This window comes from Triticum aestivum, chromosome 4B, assembly GCF_018294505.1.
Source record: "Triticum aestivum cultivar Chinese Spring chromosome 4B, IWGSC CS RefSeq v2.1, whole genome shotgun sequence".
NCBI classification, from domain to species: Eukaryota; Viridiplantae; Streptophyta; class Magnoliopsida; order Poales; family Poaceae; genus Triticum; species Triticum aestivum.
The window spans coordinates 17,480,566-17,505,189 of record NC_057804.1 but is presented as its reverse complement, the minus strand read 5'-3'; the positions used below and the strand labels follow the sequence as shown (position 1 = coordinate 17,505,189).

General features: G+C 43.9%; 2 protein-coding genes across 2 annotated transcripts; one reads left to right on the top strand and one right to left on the bottom strand.

The window, feature by feature from the left end:
• Positions 1-1,528: 1,528 nt before the first annotated feature.
• Positions 1,529-11,097, top strand: LOC123090634 (homeobox protein knotted-1-like 4). Its single transcript, XM_044511955.1, has 5 exons — positions 1,529-1,868; positions 2,061-2,177; positions 2,401-2,512; positions 10,150-10,406; positions 10,559-11,097. The coding sequence occupies exons 1-5, from the start codon at positions 1,617-1,619 to the stop codon at positions 10,793-10,795; spliced, it is 975 nt and encodes a 324-aa protein (XP_044367890.1). The 5' UTR covers positions 1,529-1,616; the 3' UTR covers positions 10,796-11,097.
• A 5,678-nt stretch (positions 11,098-16,775) lies between these two features.
• LOC123090633 (endo-1,4-beta-xylanase 1) lies at positions 16,776-19,536 on the bottom strand. Its single transcript, XM_044511954.1, has 3 exons — positions 19,134-19,536; positions 18,852-19,029; positions 16,776-18,618 (listed from the first exon to the last, which is right to left on the bottom strand). Exons 1-3 carry the CDS (start codon positions 19,466-19,468, stop codon positions 16,948-16,950), a joined length of 2,184 nt encoding a protein of 727 aa, XP_044367889.1. The 5' UTR covers positions 19,469-19,536; the 3' UTR covers positions 16,776-16,947.
• Between the last annotated feature and the right edge of the window lie 5,088 nt (positions 19,537-24,624).

Genomic DNA, 24,624 nt, shown 5'->3' with positions numbered 1-24,624 from the left:
CATGACTGTTGATGAATGGAACGCAAGTTATTCACGCAATAAAAAGAGGCATGACCTAGTCCGCATCCTCATTTTTCTCATTTAACTTACACTTAGATTGCAGTATCACACTTCTGAATATTTTTCATGTTATACGGGCTATATATAGATGAGCGATCATGTTCGTATTTAGTAAGTAGATTCAGCTTAGACTTTTCATTGTTGAAAAATATTGCTCCTTTATTGGATTTTCTCCAACAATTCTCATTTTTGAATGAACTAGTATGGTCAATACAATTCAATATAGTATGACAATTCACAATAAGAGATCTAAATTTAAGACATGTAGAAGTGTTAAATAGAATAACAAAAACAGTAAAAATCTGACGTCAGCTTTTTAGGCATGGAAAATCTCACTTCTCATGGCAATTTATATTGGTGTGATGATGGCAAATTTAGCTTGCAAGCATGGCAATTTTCTGGCCAAAAAAAATGAACTAAGACGGATTTGTTATGCTCACCAACTAAACTTGTCATCCACAACGAACAAAATTTTCAATCAAAAACTTTCGAATTGCCAGATTTGTAGTGGAGTCCATAAACCAAATGTGGTTTAGATCCATCTAAGGGCCTGTGTAATATTTAAATAAAGGATGTGGCTAGGTCACAGTCGACTGGGATTTAACTAAGTCTCAATCAAGTGACATAACATGCAAGAGAGAAAAACAAAAAAAATAGAAAAGAAAATTTTGCACAGATTTCAATGTAAAATCCTATGGATATAGCATCAACGTAGACTTAACGAAGTCCCAGTCGACTGAGATTTAAGAAGACTGTTAAATAAAATAGGACCCGAATTAACGAATACCCATCGAATGTTAGATTTTTAGGCATGGCAAGTCAAACACTTTTCATGACAATTATGTTCACCAAGGATGGAAGTTTAATCCCCTCAAAAAAAAAGGATGGAAGTTTAACAATCAAATTTTTAGCTAGAGGCTTTTTCTTAAGGTCGTACCCTAATATGATGTACATATGGAATGGTGGAAGTATGTTATCTGAATCAAAAGGTCTCAAAAGTTTAAAACAAAACCAACACAATATTTAGTAAAATTATGTGTGACCTTTTTTTTGCGAGAAAACTTCCAAACAATTCATTTTCAATCATGACAGTACAACAAACACTAGAAATAATAAAAATTACATCAAGATTTGTATAACACCTAGCGACGACTACAAAACTGAAGCGCGCTGCCGTCATCGCCCCTCCCACATCGGAGCCGGGCAAAACTTTTGACCTTTAGATGTGAGGAGAAGTGTTAAAATATGATATCCGATTGATGTGTGGGTTTTAGTATTGATGGCATGGTACAAACAACTATTCCTTTTCTTGAATCACAATGCACTTAACAACAACAATTGTTCCCTTCCATTATTGACACCGGTTTCTTATCTGGATTACTGGCCAACTGTGCTGTGCCTGGATCTCTCTCTCTCTCTCTCTCTCTCTCTCTCTCTCTCTCTCTCTCTCTCTCAGCTTTTCCTTGCCCTAGCTAGGGTCGGCCTGTCCTTCCGTTCCTGCACACTTAATCCCCTCACTAGATAATTAGGATCAGCTAGAAGATAAGTACGCAAACATGGATCAGTTTCCCCTTCTTCCTAGTGGCTCCAAGGCCAACACCTCCACACCCTTGTACCTCACCTTAGACAACACAACCTCGGGGCCATCCACCTCACCAGTGCCGGAGCCGGAGCCGGAGCCAGCGCCGGCGCCGCCTGAACCTTCCAGACACTCCTATCATGACAGGGGAACGGATACAGTCAAAGCAAAGATCATGTCGCACCCTCTCTATCCTGCTCTCCTGACAGCCTTCATAGAGTGCCAGAAGGTACGTACGTCCCGGCCTCCTGGGTTAATTCTACGAACGCATGTAATATTGCAACTAATGGTTCGTGGAATTAATCACAAAATCACCAGCAAGATCCTTCTTATTCTCTAGCTTTCTGTGTTCAAAATTCCTGTGTTCATCTCTGTACCTGTGCAAATTAGTGCTCCTTTAATTTATTTTGCCTAATCTAAGGTGGGAGCCCCGCCGGAGATTGTCGGTCGGTTATCCGCCCTCGCCGGCGACCTCGATTCAGATCCTGGCGACCGGCACCAAGACCCGGTGCCGGACCCAGAACTTGATGAGTTCATGGTAATCTAACTCTCCAATGGCTAGCTATAAGTATCTTAACGATCTAACTTCCATGGAGGCTAGCTATAATTTTCTGTATGGCCTCATTGATCTGTGTGACTCAGAATCTACATGTTTAGCAGATGTAGCTACAGAATTCTATGAGATGAATAGTATGCCTGCACACCATCGACATATATATGTATGGTTTACAGATGAGTATGTTTACTTTCTCCATGCACAGGAGACCTACTGCGATGTGCTGGTCAGGTACAAGCAGGAGCTCACAAGACCAATCCAAGAAGCCGACCAGTTCTTCAGGGCCATGGAGGCGCAGATGGAGTCGTTTACGCTAGGTATATGCGCATTTGTTACAACTACTAGTATTTGCTTCTCAGATTCAGAAATTGGGAACGGCAGTGCTGACTATTGCAGAGCAGGGACCCTAGTACACGATCGTTTGTCAATATACAGAGCAAATGCAAACAACCATGCATGTGGCTGTGAGTTGTTCCTGTGCATCTGATTTAACATATCCCGCAAAAAAAAAATCTAATTTAACAAGTCTAAGTAGCGCACGCGTCTTATGGCTTCACACACGGCATGATTGGACGATCTGCGGACGATACACAGTGTGCATGCATCACCTAACACGAAAACCAACTACCTCCTGCATGTACGAGCGCTGCTGATGCTGCCACATGGGATCGTGCGCATGTCGGCTGCAATTTCGTCGTGTGTATAGCATCGCTCTTGCTTTACAGTGTTGTGCTCTTGTTTTCCTGTAGAGAGAGGAGGTGTGTGCGTGCATTAATTTTGCTGCCACCATAATCATTATAAACTATTACTAGGATTCAGATGTATTTATTATCACACAAACTATTAATCTGATCAGTGATATGTCTTCCTCGTTGAGTTCATCTCGATTTGAGGACTTCAAGTTGCCATGTTAGCATCAAACAGTTACCACATAGTATTATACCTGGTTTACAAGAAAATAATTTATATGTCTAGGCATTGCAATGTGATGCAGAGCTAGAGTGAGTATTCAAGTTTCAGCAAGTAATAGGTGATATCAGCTACTAATTAATTAACTGGGTAACCAAATTTTTATAACATGGTAACCAAGTGGTTGTAATCCACCTATAACCAGCAAGTGAGTCACTCGAACCTAATAATTGCTCATAAAATAAGTTGTCTAATTAAACATCTCAACATGGGTTCTAGTTTTCAAGATCTTGTCGCACCAAAGCCAATAGGAAAAATGGATAGTCATTTGGATGCATAGATTGAGAGATAAAGGTTTTTGAAATTCAAAACCAAAAGAATCTCGCTGATACCATGCTTTCATGCATTAGTCTCTTTTGGTGTATGCATGCATATACATGTGTGCGTGCATGTGAGGAAAAGAGAGTGGTGGTGTCGAATTTAACAAATTTGATAATGGAGTGGAACCATGTGGACACCTCGACTTAGTATAAGCCACAGAACAAACCCACCATCCCTCTTCTCTGTATGCATGACATGTCACGCATCTTCATCCCTTTATTGTGCCTCCTCCCTGCCTTGCTTCCACCAGCATCATCCATTGCATTCTTCTTCTACCTACCTCTCTAGTATTGACTTGTCGTCACTCCCTCCTCCCTCTACCACCACCACCTCATCCTGCTTAGGTGGCACGACAATCTTACATTTCCACCATTAGCAATGTCAGGTAGGTTCACATCCACCCCAACCAGTCCATCATTTAGGCCTAGTGGAGAGCTCATTGCATGTCATGTTCCAATCATAATTGCCTTTGTGGCCTCCTTGTTCCCCTCTCCTTCTGCAACCTCCCCCCCCCCCATCTTCTTCATTCTTCTCCTTCCTCCCATGATCCTCCTATTACATCATTTGACGATGCTCGATTTTTCATCTCCTAAGATTGACGGCCAAATGTTTGTTATCAATATTCTAGGTTTGATAAGTCTAGGTCAAAAGAGAATCCGTCAAAACAAAACCAGTCATTATTATGTTATCAACAGAGAATCCTTTTGGTACTACCCTTTTGATTGTGTGCTAGGATCAATTAATGGTGTCATTATTATTCATTTCCAGTCAATGGCTAGTGCCACCGTATAAAATCATATATACATGCATATCCCTCATGGTGAGTTGGATGCCACAATTCAATGGAGAAATTGCTAGATAAACTCTTGCATTATGGGACTCGGGAGGAGGTTGGAAGGGGGACTTGTGAAAGGATCAAGAGGTCGACTAGAGTGGGGCAGGGATGAATAGAAGACTAATTTTTTTGGATTTTCTTAACAATTCTAATGATAAGTGTTGACTAATAAGTTCTCTGGATATGTTGTCTAAGGTGAGAATAACCTATATGGCAAGGAAAATCTAGCTACACCAGTTAAGCAAGGGCAACAGCTAGCTAGCAAGCACGGGCACAAAGTAAAGGAGTGGGATATAGATTAACCACAAGTTGAAGGCTAGGATGTTCCCAAAAGTCCACACTCTTCGGAGAGTGCTAATCTTAGTTGGAGGGGTGCGAGGGTCAAAGCTTCCTGAATGCCACGGTAGGTTCACCTTATTCTCCTTGTGTCTCCCACCAAAGGAAGGACCTCAATCCATTAAAGGTCGGTTTTGAGGTGACCACCAAAACCTATAAAAACTTATCCGGAGGACACCATAACAAGGAAGCTTCTGGAAGGACTCCAACCATCTAGGAGTCCCTAAAAACTCCACGGGTAATGATATCCACCTAGGATCTAGGGGGGTCAATCTTTCCTTTTGTGGAAGTGTAGATCAAGATCTCCTTTAGCTACCCCTAAAGTTTGAGCAAGACTGGAGCACTAGGGAAGGAGATCTCAAATATTTGAGATTCACATTAATGGAGGAAAAGAAACTTGATTCCTTACCTTATTCATGGGAAAGAAGGTGTGCTTATATAGGTAGCCCAAAATTCAAAACATTATGCAGTCATTCTACCTGCCTTGGGGGCTCAGGAAAACATCTGAACATGCTTCGGGCTATCCAGAGATTTACAACTCAGGAGTTGCATGCTTTTTGACAACCCAGCTATTTCGGACCTCAGAGATTTTGGGAAGTATCCGAGCAGGCTTCAAGCTTTTTTGAGAGCTGCAACTCAGGGGTAGCAAGCTTCTGGACATCTCAGAGGCTGACTGGAGGTTCTAGGGTACATAGAGCAGTTGCAAAACGGGGAATTTAAGGGCTCTCTCTTAGTCTGGGTGGGTTTCGTTGTGCAATATTTACATGTGTACGCGAGTTGATTCCAACCACTTACTCCAAAGCGCACCACCTGTTTATAGTATGTCTTTCTTAATATCTCAAAGAAATAAAAAAATCATTGGGATGTTTGGGATGTCGTCTCTTTTCACTTTTCAGGGGGGGGGGGGGGTCTCGCCATGCTTGCTTACCTTACAATGTATGAAGACACTATTTATAGACCCAAGCACATGGTTGCATCACTAATCATGTTGTAATTAACACAAAACCACTTAGGGGCAAGTATGTCATTTCAACTTGTAGTTGGGATATGTCAAGGGATGCTAGGCATCCCACTAGCTATGGTTGAGAAGAACACTAAATGTGTGATTTGATGCCGATGGAGGAGATAATTAGCCCGCTACCATTAGAAATTGGCGTGCGATAGTGCCTAAGCTAGCAAAGAAGGTGGAAAGAGGGTGGCTTTAATTATGACCAAAGAGCGGGTTCGACATGGAAGAGGCGGGGTGGGAAAGGGATTGGGAGAGAACACACTCAAGGTGGGGTCGGTGGGACAATGCATTGGTTTTTTTAGCTTAGGGACATTGCATTGTTGCAAGAGGGAATTTAAGCTTGTTTACCAGGGTACAATGAAGTAGATATGAATCTATTCTATTGGACCGAGGTCTTGCAAGTCAAGGGGTGTCGAGGGAGCCATTTTTTTATTGTTATTGATAAGGCCTACATATGAACTTGGCAAGTCACTTGTTCTACACACATAACTCCCTGAAAAAAAACAAGTTCTACACAAAAGAGCCATAAGATTTTAAACATATAGAATGAATTTTCTAGTATTGTTTTAAAAAAGTTCTCTTCATTGCGGGTGCAGATGAGCATGGGCACCGAATCTTGTAACTAGAACTTGCATCTAAAGTTTACAGAACACGTTAAATCTATATGTAGATACAACCCTTTCAATACGTAATCCATATTTGTTCTACTCATGTCATATTCATATCGGTAGGACCGTAGGAGATGGATAACCCAATAATTTTGCATTAGTTTTTTCACATATCTTGTTGAAAATATGACCTTCAACTCTTTCTTTATCTTGTCCTAGTTTGCAAGGTTTGACGAGTGAAAGGTATATACAGGCACATCGTAAGAATTGTTTCCAGATCAAGCACTCATGTTTCAAAATAATTAAGCACCCCTTCAAAAACATGCATGCTGGTACATTTAAATAAGGTAGGCACTTGCATGTCGAATATCCATTTATGAGCCCGGGTTCATCTGCACTCGGTCAAGAAACAATTCAATAAAAAAATCAACAGAATCCTTCTTTTGCATGGTCACATTAGTCCTGGAACAAAATCAAACGGGGACTAATGATCCAAACGTAAGGTCTGTTTTCTACTAGTGACGTGAGGTGCGCTCCAGATTTCAGATCATTTGGACATATATGTAGCTCCCACAAAAAAGACAAATTGTGTCAGAACAATACATGAATAGTAATATTTTTTACAGACCCTATTTTTTTCCAAGAACACTCAGATGTCCAAATTATTTGAAATTTAGAGCGCACCTCACGCATCAAATTATCTACCATACAAAAAAATAGAATTCTTTTAAAGTTTTCTAGTATTGTTTTAAAAAAAATCTTTATAGCGGATGCAGATGAGCCTGAGCACCGAATCGCTGCTCTCGTATCATGATAGTCCTACAGTACACGACCAAACCAAACCGTATTTAATCCGCACAGATGGCACGGGTCTTGAATTAGAGCCCTGATCTTTTTCTCTAAACACGCAACGCTCCTCGTATCTTCTTTGAAGTGTTTCGTAGCTGCAGCGATTGCAAAAAGTGAAAGCTTGCTAGTTGCAAGCTTGCAGCAGCTACTACAGACGTTAGTTACCCTACTAGAGAAGAGAGAGAGAGCGCTAATTTCTATCTGAACTACTACTACGAGAGAGAGAGAGAGAGCGTGCATGGCGAGCCCACCAACCGTGACAATTATTTACCCTCCTAGAGAGAGAGAGAGAGAGAGAGAGAGAGAGAGAGTGCATGGCGAGCCCACTAACCGTGACAAAGGTACGAGGAACGTACAGCGTCATGCAGGAGAAGGGTACAGATCGTACAGTAGATGCAGCACGATTTCACTAGGCCTGGTCTGGCGCCTGCCGGCCGATCGTCGTCGTGGCCGTACGTCGACGACGACGCGGGTCCGCCCACTGACACGGGTTCATCAAGGGACGAGGGGGGACACTAGTTAATCGGTCTGATTTACGTAGGGTGGTGGCTACGCTTAGCACTATGCATGCCAGGGTCGCCAGTCGCCACAACAAGAGGTTTCTGCACGGGCATGTGGGCGTCTGATTCAATCACATGTTTGCTCTCTGTGGCGCTGCACGCGTCTGCCTTGTTAATTAGCTTTGAGACTTTGATCCCGTGATGCGCTGGTTACATATATGCAAGGACTGTGTGCAGGCTGGGGTGGGACAACCGCATGTTTTTGTGATTAATTCGCCATAGCTACCAGAGGACTTTAGAATGAAAAACATCTCAATACACATTTGGAGGGAAAACATTTGGGTGTTCTTGTGGTGTGCTAACAAAGAGTGAAGTGCATCATATATAGATCCTCGAACCATTTCAGAGGTATCACGTAGGTCCTTGAACTATGAAGATCGCCATCCACATCCTCAAAGTGCAATATGTGTGTCATCCCGGTCCTCAAACTATTTCACATGTGCCACGTAGGTCCTCAAACTATTTCAAAGATGTCACGTACATATGTACACACTTATTGCACTTTGAAGATCTTCATGGACCTGGATGACACTTTTAATAGTTCGGGGGCCTATGTGAGACACCTGAAATATAGTTAGAGGACATAGGATGCACTTCACTCGCTAAAACAATGCAAAAAAAAATCCAAAGGATGTTGATAGATATGATAGCTCAATAATTTGTTTGAGCATGAACATAACCTATTCATTAAATAATATAGCATATCAATCAAAATAAAATGAACAACACCTACAACAGATCCATGGTGATTATAAGAACTTGCATGCAGGGTTAGCCGAAATCGTTATCTTGGTTTCTATTCTCTGCATCTCGGCATTCATCCAATGCTCCAATGAAGAAGTCGAAGACCGGCCATCACAAACTGAACAAACTTCATTCTAAGACTGTTAAACATACTATCACCATGATGATGCATGGCAGGATGCCAAACCAATGTTTCATTACTGAATTGATTAGGAAGGAGACAAAAAAGGGAAGAATGGAGAAACCATTGATTAAAACTAAACTTAGCACCAAGGATCAACACCATCGCCACCAAACCAATTTTGGATACCACTGGCTCCCTGTTTTTGGTTGTGATGACCGCACCAGGATAGGGATTTAAGGGGTCGTGCAACATGTTTCTAGTCTGTTGATCCCATAGTGAAAGACACACTATCCTAACATATAACTAAGCTACACAACAAGCTTACTCCTACTAGGATTCCCTTTTCTTTGGGCACTATATAACTTGTGAGAGGCAGAGGAACCAATGAAAAAAAAACAATAGAGAAGTGGTGCCTTCTTGATCCCATGCAGCTAGATTTTTCTAACCGGCTAATATGTAACTCACTCTATTCCAAATTATTTGGAGTGCTATCTTTAACATAAGTCAAACTTCTTTAAGTGTGACCAAGCTAGCCTGGTTATATCTATCTACTGACAAACAACTATTCCTAAGCCCGCTAAGATCCACTCAGTTTAAACAAGCAGATTGACACAAATACATAAGGATCGATCGAAAAATACCAAATTGAGAAATAATTATTTCTAAGTCTAAGTGTGCTATATAGCAACTAGATGATACCCTGCTTGTGTTGCCCTGGGAATTGATTGCAATATATTTTAATAATTTGGTTGTATGAAGATGAATATTTGGATTAATAATATAAACATTATATGTGCTCTTGGTTATCAGTTGAAAGCAAGTTAGACATAAACACGTGGGAGTGTGGGAGAAGGAAACTGGATATGGGGGACGCATGCATGCATTTGCTAAGCTAATTAGGGTGATGTGTCAATCATAATGATGTGGCGTTAGTTGTATATTCTTTAAAATAAACTAGAACAATGCCGTTGCAACGGGATATAAATATTCTAGTACGTTAGCTTGTGATTTACCTGTCAATAATACTGCGATTGTGTAAATAAATGTTCATCAAATTCTGACCATGAATTACCTTATATTTTGATTAGAAGTTTGGTAAGTAAATTAAATTGGAATTGGTTCAAAAGGTAAGTAAATTAATGTAAGATGATTGATTGTCATATATATGGAAGGTTGGACGAAGTGGTGGTGGGAAGAAAGGTAAAATGAGAACCTTACGTTCTTTTTAAGTAGTAGAGATTTAGCGGGGGCTAACTATTTGAGGATTACTAAATGTCAGTCGAGTGAGACTTAAGTCTAGTCGATGATGTATTTGTCAGATCTTATGTGAAGATCCGTGTAGAAAATAATTCTTTCTTCACTTTTATAGGTTATGTCATTAATTTATATAGCCACTAAGATCTATTCACACCCTAACTATTTATATAGATAAAAAAATACAAGGTATATTAACTCCGGATGCTATGCAAATTTCATGCACATTGAGTGGATCTATTCGGGAACAAGATGCAAGCGCTGCTTACAATACATGCATCTGAGGTCACAGCCGCAAGTTTATCTGACATCCTTGTTTACTCGATTGCCAACGTGACAAAGCAGATGACCACAGCTACGAAGGAGGCGGTTCCTCGGAAGACGAGCAAGAAGCCGGCGACGTCGGCGGCCTGCCGGAGATCACGAGTCACTGCGCGGAGGACAAGGAACTCAAGAGCCACCTCCTGAACAAGTACAGCGGCTACCTGAGCAGCCTCTGGCGGGATCTCTCCAAGAAGAAGAAGAAGGGCAAGCTGCCTAGAGACGCGCGCCAGAAGCTCCTGCACTGGTGGCAGCTGCACTACAGATGGCCCTACCCGTCGGTACGTACCCTACGCCGGCCATGCATGTCACGGCGTTCGTGTGTGTGTGTGTGTGTGTGTGTGTGTGTGTGTGTGTGTGTGTGTGTGTGTGTGTGTGTGTGTGTGTGTGTGCAAGGCCTTTTCAGCAGTTAATGGCGTGCATGCCTCGGCAGGAACTGGAGAAGGCGGCGCTGGCGCAGTCGACGGGGCTGGACGCGAAGCAGATCAACAACTGGTTCATCAACCAGCGGAAGCGGCACTGGAAGCCCACGCCGCCGGCCATGGAGTACATGCCGCAGCACCACCACCACCACCCCTACGGCGGCGCTTCCAGCAGCTCTCCCGCCCCCTTTCGGACGACGGACGGGCATTACTTCGCCGGAGGAAGCGCGTATCCCCGTGGACCGTGATGGCCACGCCGCCGTAGGTAACGTACGTAAGTTGGTAGTATATGAGATGCACGGTGTGATTGAGGTTTACTGGTGGTGTGTACACGTACAAAGCTAAATACACAGATGTGAGTGAGAATTAATTAATTCCACAGCAAACGAACGGGAGTGATTTCAAGCTACTAGGCGGGATCCAGCAGCTCAGCTGAGGAGAAAGGCATTTTCGTGTAATGGTCATATATATAGGGACCGGGATTTGACATTGTATGCGTCTATGTTTGCATGTTTGTATACGTGGCTTTATAGTTGATTTGAATGATAAATGCTAATACACAACTTTCTGACTCTTAATTGGTGCTAACAAGTTTTTGTGCCGTGTGACTTTGTGATATTTTTCTAACTTTGTGCTAGACTAGATTGTCAAAAAAAGTTGTGTCTCTAAAACATAAGACAGAAGTGGATATTTTAACCCTAAACTCTAGGGCGAGTTTAATCTACAACCCTAAACTATGAAACCACTTGGACTACACCCTCGAACTACGGCCGTGCGCGGGAGAGGCAGAGAACGAGCGTAGGGATGCCAGACGAGAACTTGTAGGCGGCCCACGTGTTGGCTTTGGCGGGGCAGGCCGCAGGCGCACCAGGTTGTTGAGGAGGCCACCGTGACAATGAGGCCCAGGCCGGAGTGGAGTTGGAAGAGGAGAGAGAAAGGAAGATTAGAGGCTGACATATAGGACCAACATATAGGAGTTGGTAATTTAACCGATATTAACGTCGCACAAAGCCACCTTCCCATCAACTCGTGGGGGTAATTTAACCGATATTAGCATTGAAGGGTGTAGTCTAAGCTGTTTCATAGTTTGGAGTGGTGGATTCAGTAGCACTAAAGTTCAGGATTGAAATATGCACTTCTCTCAAAACATAAGCAGTTTAGGCCCTACCCACAGACCTTTTAATAGCCTAGCACGTGCTGACCAACTTTAGTGCATTTTTCAATTGCCTTTTATTTTTTATTTTCTTATTTTTAATTATCAATTCAAAGTTTTCAAAAAGAATTTTCACTTTGTCCGAAAAGTGTTTAAATTTTCTCAAAATTAAAGTTTTTTAAGAACTATAGTTTTTTAGAATTAAAATTCTAAAATTTTATATAAGTATTCATTAATTTTAAAAATATATTTACCAGTTTTAGAATTTTAAAATGGTCTAAATAATGTTCGTAACTATTTTAAAATGTGCACATGTCGATTTTTTATTGTAGATTTTACTATTGTTCGGATTTTAAAAAATTACAGGAATTCAAAAAACACATTCATTTTTCCAAAAATTGTAAAATGTTTTTATGTTATAAAAACAATCAAATAACGGAATAAACCGATAGAAATAAACAAAAAACAATAATGTAATATGCAGCAACAGAATCCGAATGGCCCACAGGCCATTGTGTATAGGTTTTAAAATTTTAAACTGAATATTAAGAAATGTTTGCAAAATTGAAATAATGTTCGTGAATTTTAAAAAGTCTATGAACTTAGAAATACTCTCATATTTCAAACTGTTCATAAATCAAGAACACTGTTCAGGGATTTTCAAAAAGTTCTTGGATTTAGAAACACGTTTATCAAATTTAAAAAGAAAAAGAGGAAATGAAAATGACAAAAGGAAAAGCACAAAACTGTAGATAAACCTAGCCAAACAAAAAGAATACTAAAAAACCGGGGGTAGGCAACACTCGTATGTTGTATGCTACTTGGGCCGTCCCAGACACTAGTTGCTCGACTTCTTGACCCAACATACGTCATACCAGGAGTACCCGTATACGGCGCTTAAGTGTTGAATAGTCCCTCTATCGCTTGAATGGGCCAGGTTTTTTTTCTGACAAACACTTGAATGTGGTAGGTTCAAATAGCATAAGGTCAAGATTTCCACTGTGCTCACCTTTTTGCAGTCGTAACGAACGGCATATTGAAAAATCAATGGATTTGGCTCAAAAGGAAAAATGTTTACCAATTTTTGATGCATTTCAAGTAGTTCATGAATTCGAAAAAGCAATGTATTAAAAAAATTCCGTGTTACAAAAAATCACGGATTGAAAATATGTTTATGGATGAAAAATAATTATGAATAAGGAAATTTGAACAGAATTTTAAAACAACCCATGATTTTTTTAAATATTATTATTAAAAATATCAATACCATTTCTTAAAAACAGAGAATCGAAAAACATGAAAGAGAAAAGCAAACAAAAAGGGAAAAAAGCAGAAAGCCAGCTCAGCATAGAAAATCAGAAAATGTAAAGGAAAACCATTCTTATGAGTAACTTACGAGACGAGGAAAGGATAACTGGTCCAACCCCAATGCCCGAAGGAGCTGTGAGTTTTCTAGCAAAGATACTACTTTCATACGAAATCCGCGTGAAATAACATTTTCCACAATCTTCGACCTCGAGCGAGCTACCGTCCACCTTCTTTTTCTTTAAAATTAGATACACATGTATGTTGCAACGGGGAATAAATATTGAACATCACGATGGTGCAACACTGCGAGTCCTGTAAACACTTGCATGTCCCCAGGAAGTCATGGGACAAGCAAGAGTGGAGTGTACATCTGCTACATGGCAGTGATCAGATGGTGCAGTTGGCATAACACAATACACTATGTGCGCAAACGTTTATGTTGCATATTTTCCAAAAGTAAGTAATTTATACACAATGGGTGTGATTTACCAACATTTAAATGAATATGAGGATTTTTTTTTCAAGAAAACCCGATGAAAAATCCGTAGAACCAAAAAGAGAGGCGGGGCATGGAGGGATGTTGAAAAAAAAGGGAAAGTATGTAGGAGAGATCTTACTACTAAAAGACGAATTTGCTAATTCTCATCTAGAAGAGAAATGAAAAAGTCTCAACTAACTCGTACATCAACTGACTGGCCCCTTGTTGCTGTTTATGGAGCGGCGCAACCTGAGCACGAACCCACCTTCTTTGCTGAATTAGTCTGTACTTGTGGAGACCAGAATGTGCCCTATTTGTGGGGCCTGAATTTAGCATTATTCATAGGCATGCATGAAGAATACTGATAACTTTGATGATAGATGTATGTTCATGTTTAATGCTATAATTGAAAATCTCAACTTGATGGAGATAGCTCTTGCTGGTCTGCAATATACTCGGGAAAATAATCTTGAAACTCCAACCTATGAAAAGTTGGGTCGCATTTTAGCAAGTTGGAATCGAAACACAAATGTCCCCTCCTAACAGTGCAAGGGTTGCTTAGGGATTTGTCTGATCATACAGCTCTACTTGTTGACTTTGGTGAGGTGACTCATGTGTGAAAGAAGTTGGCCTTTTCTTTTGAATTATCGTGGTTTGAGCGAGAAGGCTTTGTGGAGTTGGTAGCTTTCGAATGAGGTACAGAAAATAGATGTAACACGATTATTCAAAGATGGTAGAAAAAATCCAACATATTTGAAAATTTTGTGTGGGGCTGGGCTAAAGATTGATGGTGTGTTTCATAAAGTTGAAAAACAAAAACTCATCCAGCTTATTGATGAGATAGACATTAAGGATGAAGCAACACTATAATAAAGTTTAATCAACCATTAGAGAGTGAATGGGAGATTTTTCAGAATTATTCGAGCAGCCTAATTTTTGAATAATATAGAACTGAAATAAAATAAACTGAAGAAATACTAATGTGCACATGCAATCAGAATCGAGACAAGATCATCAGTGTAAATTATAACATGCAAACAATGAAACATGACATCTAAAAGAGTCTAAAGCAAAGACAGATACACCTCAGTACAGGAACACTGAATAACAACATAAAATTGGATGCAGCGGAACATGTAAGTTCTGTGGAAGTCTTCAACGAGATTCTTCAGAAGCTGCAAATTACTTAAATTAAACAAAGATGAAGAATAAAAAACTGTGAAAAAATACTTAAGATCATATACGATATGTTTTGCTTTGTTTTGGTTCTTTGTCGGATGATTTATAGATATACGTGCTTTTGGATCTATTAGTTTATTCACTAGACATGTTTAGATGGGTGATCTGCATGAGGGTGTAGTGTGCACTAGTTGGGTATAACCTCCAAGTAATTTATCTCGATGATAGCAAGAGAAAAAGGCTTGTATTCTGTTACTGTCACTAAAGATAATAGAATAGTTGCCCGGATGATGAGCTAGAAGTAAAGATAATACATGAGGGCATCTCTATCCTATTCCTAATACTTAATTTTTATAAGCAACTTACTTGTAGCCTCTAAATAATTTCGGGATGCCAGAAGAGATCTGAACTAGCTTACCCCCTACATGTAACTCCTTAAAAAATATTTTGCTAATTCTCACCTCCTTTCATATAAAAAAGTTTCAAATATAGTTTTAACATCATCATAGAAAAATAAAGGACCTTTCTAATTTGGTGCACTTGTGGAGCTTCATTGGGGGTGAGGGGGCCAATGCCCTCCCACCCCCATATCATGTTAACAGTGCTTACCCTAACTTTATTGATGAAATGCATGGGTTTTAAATAGTTAAACATGGATAGCATAACTATAAATGGGTAAACGAAACCGTGTCTTGTTTGTTGTAAATGTGGCGCATAACATGACTTTGACTAAAACTAATGGGCATTCTATTTTCGGAAGAAGGTGGTAGTTACCCAAGTGGGGAATATCTTTGGTGGGGGTTTTATTTGCGAGCCCAGCGACTCGTCGCGTCGATCCGACTTGCGATTGCGCTTGGACTTGCCACGCTTAGATTTGGAGATAGCGCACAACACCCACTAATCGTTCTTCTCTGTCGATACCACGAACATAATCCAGCCGATACAGACTGCATTTGTCCTGCTTGTCATGTACAAATATCTCCTCTTCGTCCCTAGAAGAGAGCCATCCGTGCTATGGATGCGTTCACGCCTCTTCGCATGCCAGAAGCCGCCGCGAGTTACTCGCTGCCCTCTTTGAGGCGCGAGGCAGTAGAAGTAGCACTCGGGTTCTTAAAAATATTTTGCTAATTTTCACCTCCTTTCGTGTAAAAACATTCCAAATATAACATTAACATTATTATAAAAAATAAAAGACCTTTCTAATTTGGTGCACTTGTGGAGATTCATTGGGGGTGAGGGGACCAATGCCCTCCCACCCCCATATCAAGTTAGTGGTGCTTCCCCTAACTTTATTGATGAAATGCATGGGTTATAAATAGATAACATGGATAGCATAGCTATAAATGGGCAAACACTCCCCATTAACAACTCAGTGTTTGGACCATCACCCGACTACCATTGTGGTTTCAAAGTTGGCATACTATTGTGGTTTCAAAGGATGCAGACGCGGACTGATTTACTCCTTATCTCTGTGTTGTTGGTGTATAACCTCTATGTCTTGTGGGCTAGTCAGGGAATTATCTCTGTGTTGTTGGTGGAATAGGTACCTTCTCTCCTCTCCTGTGTACTTAACCGATCCATCCACATGCACATCCACATCAGGGCCTGACGGAAGTGCGAGGAGGCTGCAGCCCATACAACAAAAAACAACAGATGGGCTGCCAGCGGGACAACACATGGGCCGCGCCACCCCGTCGGGCGAAGTCTCCACCTGGACACACGAATCGTGGAGCGTTTCGATCTGACGGCCACAAAAACGAATGAGACCAAAGAAAAAAACATTCAAATGAGTTCTAGCAAATCCGATCAATTTATTTTTGAAAGGTCAATATATCAATTTATGGATGGAACATGCGCATTGCTCACACATTGATGTTGAGTACCATGAGCGACTCATCCTTTCACCAGTACGCGTGACCACAATGACGTTGTACGTGCCGTGATACCCCAGAACATGCTCTCCGTTCCTGGGGCAACTATTCGAAGGGCAAGGAGTCGCGTCGCCATTCTTCTTTTGCAATATGTTCATGATTAATAGGCAAACATATTAATTTGGCTAGCACTTTGTTTTCTCACAAGCACACCGTAGAAATGCAGTACAAATCCCATATTTGCGTGTATATAGCACGTTCAAGTTGATGAACATAAGAATTTCCACAACCCCTTATTTCTCGGACATCGATCCGAGCTTAGATTCACAACCCCTTGCTTCATGGAGTATCTAGTAGGACTTAATTCCCCGCCATATAAATCGAGTTATCGATGGAACGCGCGTGCATTGCTCACACATTGATGTTGAGCACCATGGGTGAGTCGTCCTTGTCGACGGCGAACTCCTGCGTGATCTTGCAGCCGGTGGCCGTGACCACGTCGACGTGGTACGCGCCGTGATGCCCACGGAACTTGAACTCTCCGTTCTCGTCGGCGTGACCATGTGCGTGCGTGAGCCACTCCTTCTTCAGCTGCAGCAGCCGGCGTCCGGCCTCGTTGATGTCCCCCTCGGCGTTGACGAGGTGTGCCGAGTCGCGGCTCATGAAGAGCTCCCAGAACCCCCAGAGCATGACGCCCTCCACCGCCGGGTGCGCGTACGCCTCCCGCAGCATCACCTCCAGGTCGTCGGCGCGCACGTACTCATTCGCTGCCGACACGTCCAGCTCCGTGAACCAGAGCGGCAGGCCGAGCACGGCGAGCCGGTCCAGCACATTGCGGATCACCGGCCCCACGGGGTTGCTCACGTGCCCCTGGAGCCCGACGCCGCTCACCGGCGCGCCCTGCTCCTGCAGCCCGATGATCTGCTCGATGTACGCCTCGGGCGTGGCGCGGATGTCGCACATGCCCTCCACGTTGTAGTCGTTGACGAAGAGCAGCGCGTCCGGGTCGAGCTCGTTGGCCGTCTTGAACATGGTGGCGCGGATGTCCTTGCCGAGCTTGTCCTGGTAGAAGGAGCCGTGCAGCATCTCGTTGTTGACGTCGTAGTGCCGGAACTTGCCCTTGTAGCGGGTCAGCAGGCCGTCGATCCTGCTCTTGACGGCGGCGGAGAGGTCGTCGGTGGAGAGCGTCTTGACCCACTGCTGCACCATGTTGTCCACCTCCCAGAAGATGCAGTGGCCGCGCACGCACATGCCGTTGTCGGAGCAGAGCTTGAGGAGGTCGTCGGCGTCGGCGTAGTTGACCTGCCCCCTCTGCGGCTCCGTCCAGTACCACTTGAGCTCGTTCCCGAACACGGCCCAGTTGAAGTTCTTGGTGAAGAAATCCACAAAGTCCTCGTTGTCCATGTTGGTGCGCATGATGCACGCGCCCAGCGGGAAGCTGTTGGACACCTGGCGCACGCGCACCTCCACGCACTCCGCCGACTGCACCACGGCGCCGTCAGCCCCCGTCAGCTTCACGACCACATCACGCTTGCGCACCTTGTCGGTGATCTTCCTGAGGTGCTTGACCCGGGCCTTTCGGTCGACGGGGAAAACCTGGAAGCCGGCGACCATGAGGTCCAGGCCGGCATCAGGGCCCTGGACGTACACCATGACGCGCGACGCCGGCTTGGCCTCGACGCGGAACGAACCGCCGATCTCGTACCACCGCTCGTCGCGGGCCAAGACCTGGCCGCCGTTGAGCCACTGGCTGTCGACGGCGACGGCGATGTTGATGTTCTGCGGGCCGCTCATCTGGCCAGCGACGCGGACCCAGGCCGAGACCTGGTACGTGGCGTGGAGGGTCAGCTTGTCGGTGATGATCTGGGCGGGGCCCATCCATGTCTGCGTGCGGCCGGTGACGTGGATGTGCTTGCCATTGAGCGGCTCGTCGTCCAATGCCAGGGACTCCTGCGCCATGGGAGGGAGCACGCGCGGCGAGCCGTCACGGACGGCGAGCGCGCACGGCCCGAGCGGGAACCAACAGTTGAGGCCGTCGTCCAGGTTGCTGTTCTGGATGATGTTGGCACCGTACTCAAGATTCTGGGAAAAAAAAAACACACACACATGGTCAAACCTTTTGACCAGTTGATCTTGTTGTGAATGCTTTAAGATCCGCGCAAAACATATGGCGGTTGCTTTAAGCTGCACCGTTTTCAGTTTCAATTTTGCGTTGTAGCACTACGTGCTGTGCATGCAAAGCTTGACGCAAACCGTAATGTGACAGTTTAGCTAATTAATCGAGTAGTAAAATTTGATGGATGGCCGGCGTTCACCTGGAAGTCCGGCGGCGAGCACGGCGGCGCCTTCTGGGCGTGCTTGACCACCAGGCAGTCGAGGAGCAGGTCGACGCCGGCCTTTGGCCCTTCGACGTAGATGGTGGCCTTGGCGACGGTGCTGTTGAGCAGGAACTTGCCCTGCAGCTGCGCCCAGTCCTTGTCCGACGCCTGCAACCTGCATAACGTACGCACAAGAAGAAGACACACGGCATGAGACCAAAGGCACTTGGCAGGCAATGTTGATCACCGTGACCCGGCAGGGCAGGGAAATGGCCATACTTGCCGACGGCGATGTACTGCTGCCTGCTGTCGGCGGTCTGCACGGCGAGCGTGGCGCGGACCTCGCACGGCGAGACGTTGGCCCCGGAGAGGCGCACGGTGGCGGCGACCTCGTAGGCGGTCTTGCGCTGCAGCCGCGCCGTGACGTCCTGCATGACGCCGTTCCACGTGTCCGTCCTCCCCGTGGCGGCCACGAAGTACTTGCCGGTCGCCGGGAGCACCTTGCCGTCGTCGAGCGAGTCGTGGAGCTCGATCTTGCACCCGCTGCCGGACCAGCCGTCCAGCCCGCCGTCGAACTCCGGGTTGAGGATGATGTTGTCGTCCGCGATCGCCATTGCTTTGCTCGACGCGCGCGCACCGATCGAGAGTGCTGTACGCGAGGGCGGCTGGCTTGATCTGGCCGGCTAATCTGATCTCTGAGGCTAATGCGGATAACCGGTGGCCTATATATACTACCCATTGCCGATCCCAGGTTCCGCAAAGCCAGACGGAGAGTGGCCAACGAACCATTCCAAGCAAGTAATCTGCCTGGGATTGCAATGCAAGCTACACAAGGCGCCGTTATTCAAAGAGATTGAGAGAAAGGAACCGAACATGGCTGCGATACGCAAACCGTAGCGATCACTTGATCTGCCACTGGCTCATGGGTTAATCCACTTACCGCATGCCGTGGAGCGGATGGTTGCTTCAGCTTAGGAGTTGAATTATCGGAGACATTACAATCTGATTCTGAATGATCGTAATCAATTCTTGCACTGCAATATAAGGCTCTCTCTTCTCTCTCTACACTAGGGAGATGGATGCCAGTAGGAGGAGTCTGGATGAGCATGGCGGAAGACTTTGGAGTGAAGGAGAGGAGGAGGACGACGACCTAAATGCGAGATTGTCTGTGAGCCAATTGGAGTTGGGAGCGGGAGGGCTACGGCAAGCAGGGAGAAAAAAATTCTATGAGACCAGGTCTCACAGATTAGCAGGTGAGACCCATCCTGATGGATGACACGTGGCATTCGTAAATCACAAAGCATCCACCCCACCCCCACCTGAAATCAGGGGGGGAGAGATTAGATACTTTGTGATTTGTGAATGCCACATGTCATCCATCAAGGCGGGTCTCATCTGATTTATATGAGACCTGGTCTCATATAATTTTTTTCCCAAGCAGGGGATAGATGGAGAGGCGCTTTTGCATGCTCAGGGCGCTGGGCGATGGTATACGAGGAGAACTGGCTGGATCGGCGGTTGATCTGTCACCGTCGGCGAAAATATGGGCACGTTAAGGTAGTAGCCGGACTACTGCTGGCTTGCTCAAGCAGGCTGTGTGTGCTACTACTGGATGACGGGAGATTACTTTCCTTACTACTGAAACAATATCTGGGCAGATTTTATCAGAAAGAAAAATGTATAATCTGGACGGTGCTACACTAGTAAATTAAGAGGGGATTATTTGAAAGTTCAAAAAAAAGAGGGGGTTATTTGAGGTGGGGGTTCAGTATAAATACCCAAGCCTCTATTTCTGGGAGGCTTTTTGCGCTCACGTTTACCCACTTGGATGAAAGCAACTTCTCAGCATGTTGGTTGGTGACACGTGCATTTCTTTGGGATGTGGGGAGGTAAAACTCATGTGTGGCTGTAAGTTTGTTTTGCAAATTTTTTGAACGTGTTTGCTTCATCATTGTGTGGCTCTAGCATCTTGTTTTCCTTTTGTGTGCCGTTCTAGCATGAAAGCTGCTCGAGCATGCAGCTTTTCAATATTACTGTACGCCATCCCCATGCTCCTTATACATATGCCCTAACTGACCCTTGTGGTCCTTGAAGTACAGAGAAGACGGAGGATGAACACCATCCCCATGCTCCTTATACATATGCCCTAAGTGACCACAGACAGCGCACCAGTCTGGCAATTTCTCATAACGGACTCTATATATTAGTTGTGTGGTGGGTCTTGTTTTGGGCCGGTAACGTTTGGTTGGCCTCTGTTTTGGATCAGTCAATTCATTAACGGGCTGAGACCCATTACCTATTGCGACCAAGCGAGCCCTATCTCGCCCGTCTAACGACCTAACCTTCTCCTCTATCCCTTTTTTTTGTTTTTATGCACCTTTGCTAATTTTTTTCTTTTTTATTAGCCGGTTTCTATTTTTTATTTGTGGGTATTTTTGGGACGTTCGATGAGTATAAATGTATACACACAAATACTACACCACCCGATCCAAAAAAAGTGTTGTGACTTTAGTTCAAATTTGAACTAAAATTGATCTAAAGCCACGACACTTTTTTTGGATCGGAGGAGTATTTAATAAGTGCGAAAATAGCACTATTGTATTATTACTTTTTGCCTAATACAAAAGTGCAATTTCAGATTAAAGTTAGGTGCAAGTTTTTATTCTTTAGTTTTATTTCTTCATAAATGGTAATGTCAGTGTCAATAATTCAGTATTCCTTTTAAAATTTCATTACTTTTTATTTTATTTGTTTTTATTTCATTTTCTTTACTCTTTAAGGGTCACACCGCTGCCACTAATTCATTCATTCATAGTAACATTTTTTTGTGAAAATTCCACTATGCTTATTCCTGCATATTTATTAAAAAGTTTAATTTTTGTGTGTATAGTGTGCATATTTTCTCATTATTTGTTTTAGATTTTGTTTGCCATTTCATTTCTTCTTAAGTGGTAATATCAATGCCACTAACTCATTCTTACTTAGAAACTTCATTATTTGGATTTTATTTTATTTTAATTTCATTATCTTTCTTCTTAAATGGTAATACCAAAGCCATTTATTCATTCTTTTTTAGAAAATTTTATTCATTTTTTTTTTTCATTTCCAACGTCACTAATTCATTCCTTCTGATGATAACTTTTGTTGTGGAAATTCACTATTATGTGCTTATTCTTGTATATTATAGGAAACACATTTGTTTTGTAAACCGTGTGCAAATTTGTCATTGTTTGTATTAGATATTTTTTTCCTTTTTGCTTTCTTCTTAAACGGTAAAGCAATGCCACAATTGACCCTTCCTTAAAAAAACTTCATTATTATTATTTGTTTTTATTTTTATTTCATATTATTTATTATTTAAGTGTAATATTCATTCCACTATCATTCCTTTTTAGAAAACTTCTTTTTGCAGAAATTCCAGTATTATATGTTTATACTTGCATATTGTTAAAAAACGTAAATTTCCTATAAATTGTGTGCAAATTTTCTCCTTTATTTATTTTATTTCTTCTTAAAGGGTAATATCAATACCACTAATTTATTATTCCTTATAAAACCTCATTGTTTTGATTTTGTTTTTTATTTTATTTCCTTTCTTTTTTAAGGGTAAGACCAATATCACTAATTCATACTTTTTAGAAAGCTTCATTATTTTGAATTTACTCTAGTTTTTCTTTTATTTCCTTTCTTCTTTCAAGGTAGTATCAATAGTTTAAGTGACAACAGAAGAACTATTTCCCATGTCAACTCAATGTCAAGCAAAATTATTGAAATGCCTTGGAGCAACCTGTATGATCTAGTCTATCCTATATCTTTTAATGACATGTAGTTTTTAATCAAAATTGACAACATAAGAGATACAATGCTTCAAACTATAGAATAACTAACACAATAAGCAGCCACTAGAATTTAGCACCCATCCATAAGATCAGATCGACAAGTAGCGGATTTAGTAGTGTTCGATCCGTCGAAGGAACTCCAACACCGACAGGATGAAGACAATAAATCACCAGCAAGCCATGTGATCATTGTGCACCTTGAGGACCTAGGAGAGTCACGGCTACAGTTGAAGGGCTTCTCCAAAAGGGACGCATGCGGTAAGGGAATGATGCGCAAGCGCCACCATGGCCAGGTCCAACAATTGAAGGCCAAATGGTGGGTTTTCACTCCGGATATCAAGTCTCAACAAACTTCGAGCAATTCATGCGCTAAGTTAATGGTGCACAGAACATCGCCATTGTGAAGTATAAGAAACTAAGGTCACACCTATAGGTTTCACCCCGAAACTCGAGACCAGGTAATTGAAGCACCCAATAAAAGTCATCATTTATTGTCTCTTCCACTTTCCACAGTCATTGCAGCTACATACGCACAAGAGACGCTTGTCACATCACAAAGTCTTTGAAAGGGAGGAAGGACAGCGACATTGCAAAAATCCCGAGTCCGGGACACTCCAGAGGCCCCCGCACCATCCTCACAAGTGGCACCCGATGGCTGATCTACATTGGACGACAGCAGCACGCGCCAAGGGTTATAAATAGGCCCTTTTCCGGTGGTTTGTCGACTGTTTCCTTTGCTTTTGTTTCATCTACGTTAGCTCCATGGTTGGTTCTTCGTCTAGCCGTAATGGCCTGCGGCGTCCGGGTCGACCTCCTCGGCTGTGTTGGGTTGTGATTGGCCGGCATGGTGTTTCGGGCCGTTCCGCTGCTTTGCTCTGTGTATCGGGTCGGCCTCGCTTCGATCGTTCAATCTAGAGAGTAGCCGCGGACGGCAGCGACATGTGATCCGGGTCGGACCCTTCGTCTTCAACGTCGGGGACGCGGGCGAGGAAGACGTCATTGCCATGGGCGGTGGCAGTGTGGTCTGGATCGGACCAGTGGCGGTTAGGCACGGAGGCAGGCATGTCGGAGTCATACATGTCGACGAAGACGCCCAGGAGCGGGGCTTGGTGGAGGTCGCGAAAGCCGCTGCGGAACGAGGGGGACGAGCGGACGTCTCGGAGCGCGCCGTTCTGTGGCTGTTCTTGATGTTCTCGCTCACTCGCTGTCGCTGCCTGCCCATCTCTTCCGAGAGTGGCGGAGGCAGGATTGCCTATAATTTGATCTTAGGGAGGGCCGGCTTAAAGAAAAATGAAAAGTATTCACTGTTCACATGCATAATACAAAGGAAAGTGTGATCATGGGAGGGCCTTGGCCCCTGCTGGCCACCCCCTGCCTCCGCCACTTACTTCCGATCTCATCATTTTTCTTTCTTTTTCAGGCTGCAGTTCATGGTGCCCTATTGCTGCGGGCGGGCCATGGAAAGACTGGAAGCCGTCGGGGACATCGAGAACAGGCCGATGGGTGTGCAGTCAGTGGGCCGCACAAGGATCAGTGATCTCCCAGGGTGCGTCTGCAAAGCGGGGCTCTGTTGCCGCCATCAGGGGCCTGTACTGGGCAGGAGCCGCGTCGAGCCGATGCCGCTGCTGCTCTGCAGAGCGAGAAGAACTTGCATCGCCGCTCTCTCGCCGTTTGAGCGGGAGTGGCGCCAGTGCCGCCGTCGGGCATCTACGACGAAGGAGCAGCAGCCGCCACCACGACAGAGCCGGTGCGTCCTTCAAGCTGCTCCACCGAGAAAAACCGTCGCCGGGGAGCTACTTCGTGGTGCCATCTCCAGGCCCCACCTCCATGCTTTGCTGCCCACGGACACCCGCGTGCCTCCCTCAACGACCTGACGGAACAAGCGCCGCCATGCGCCGGCGTTCGTCTCGCATGCTGCCATGCTGCTACTA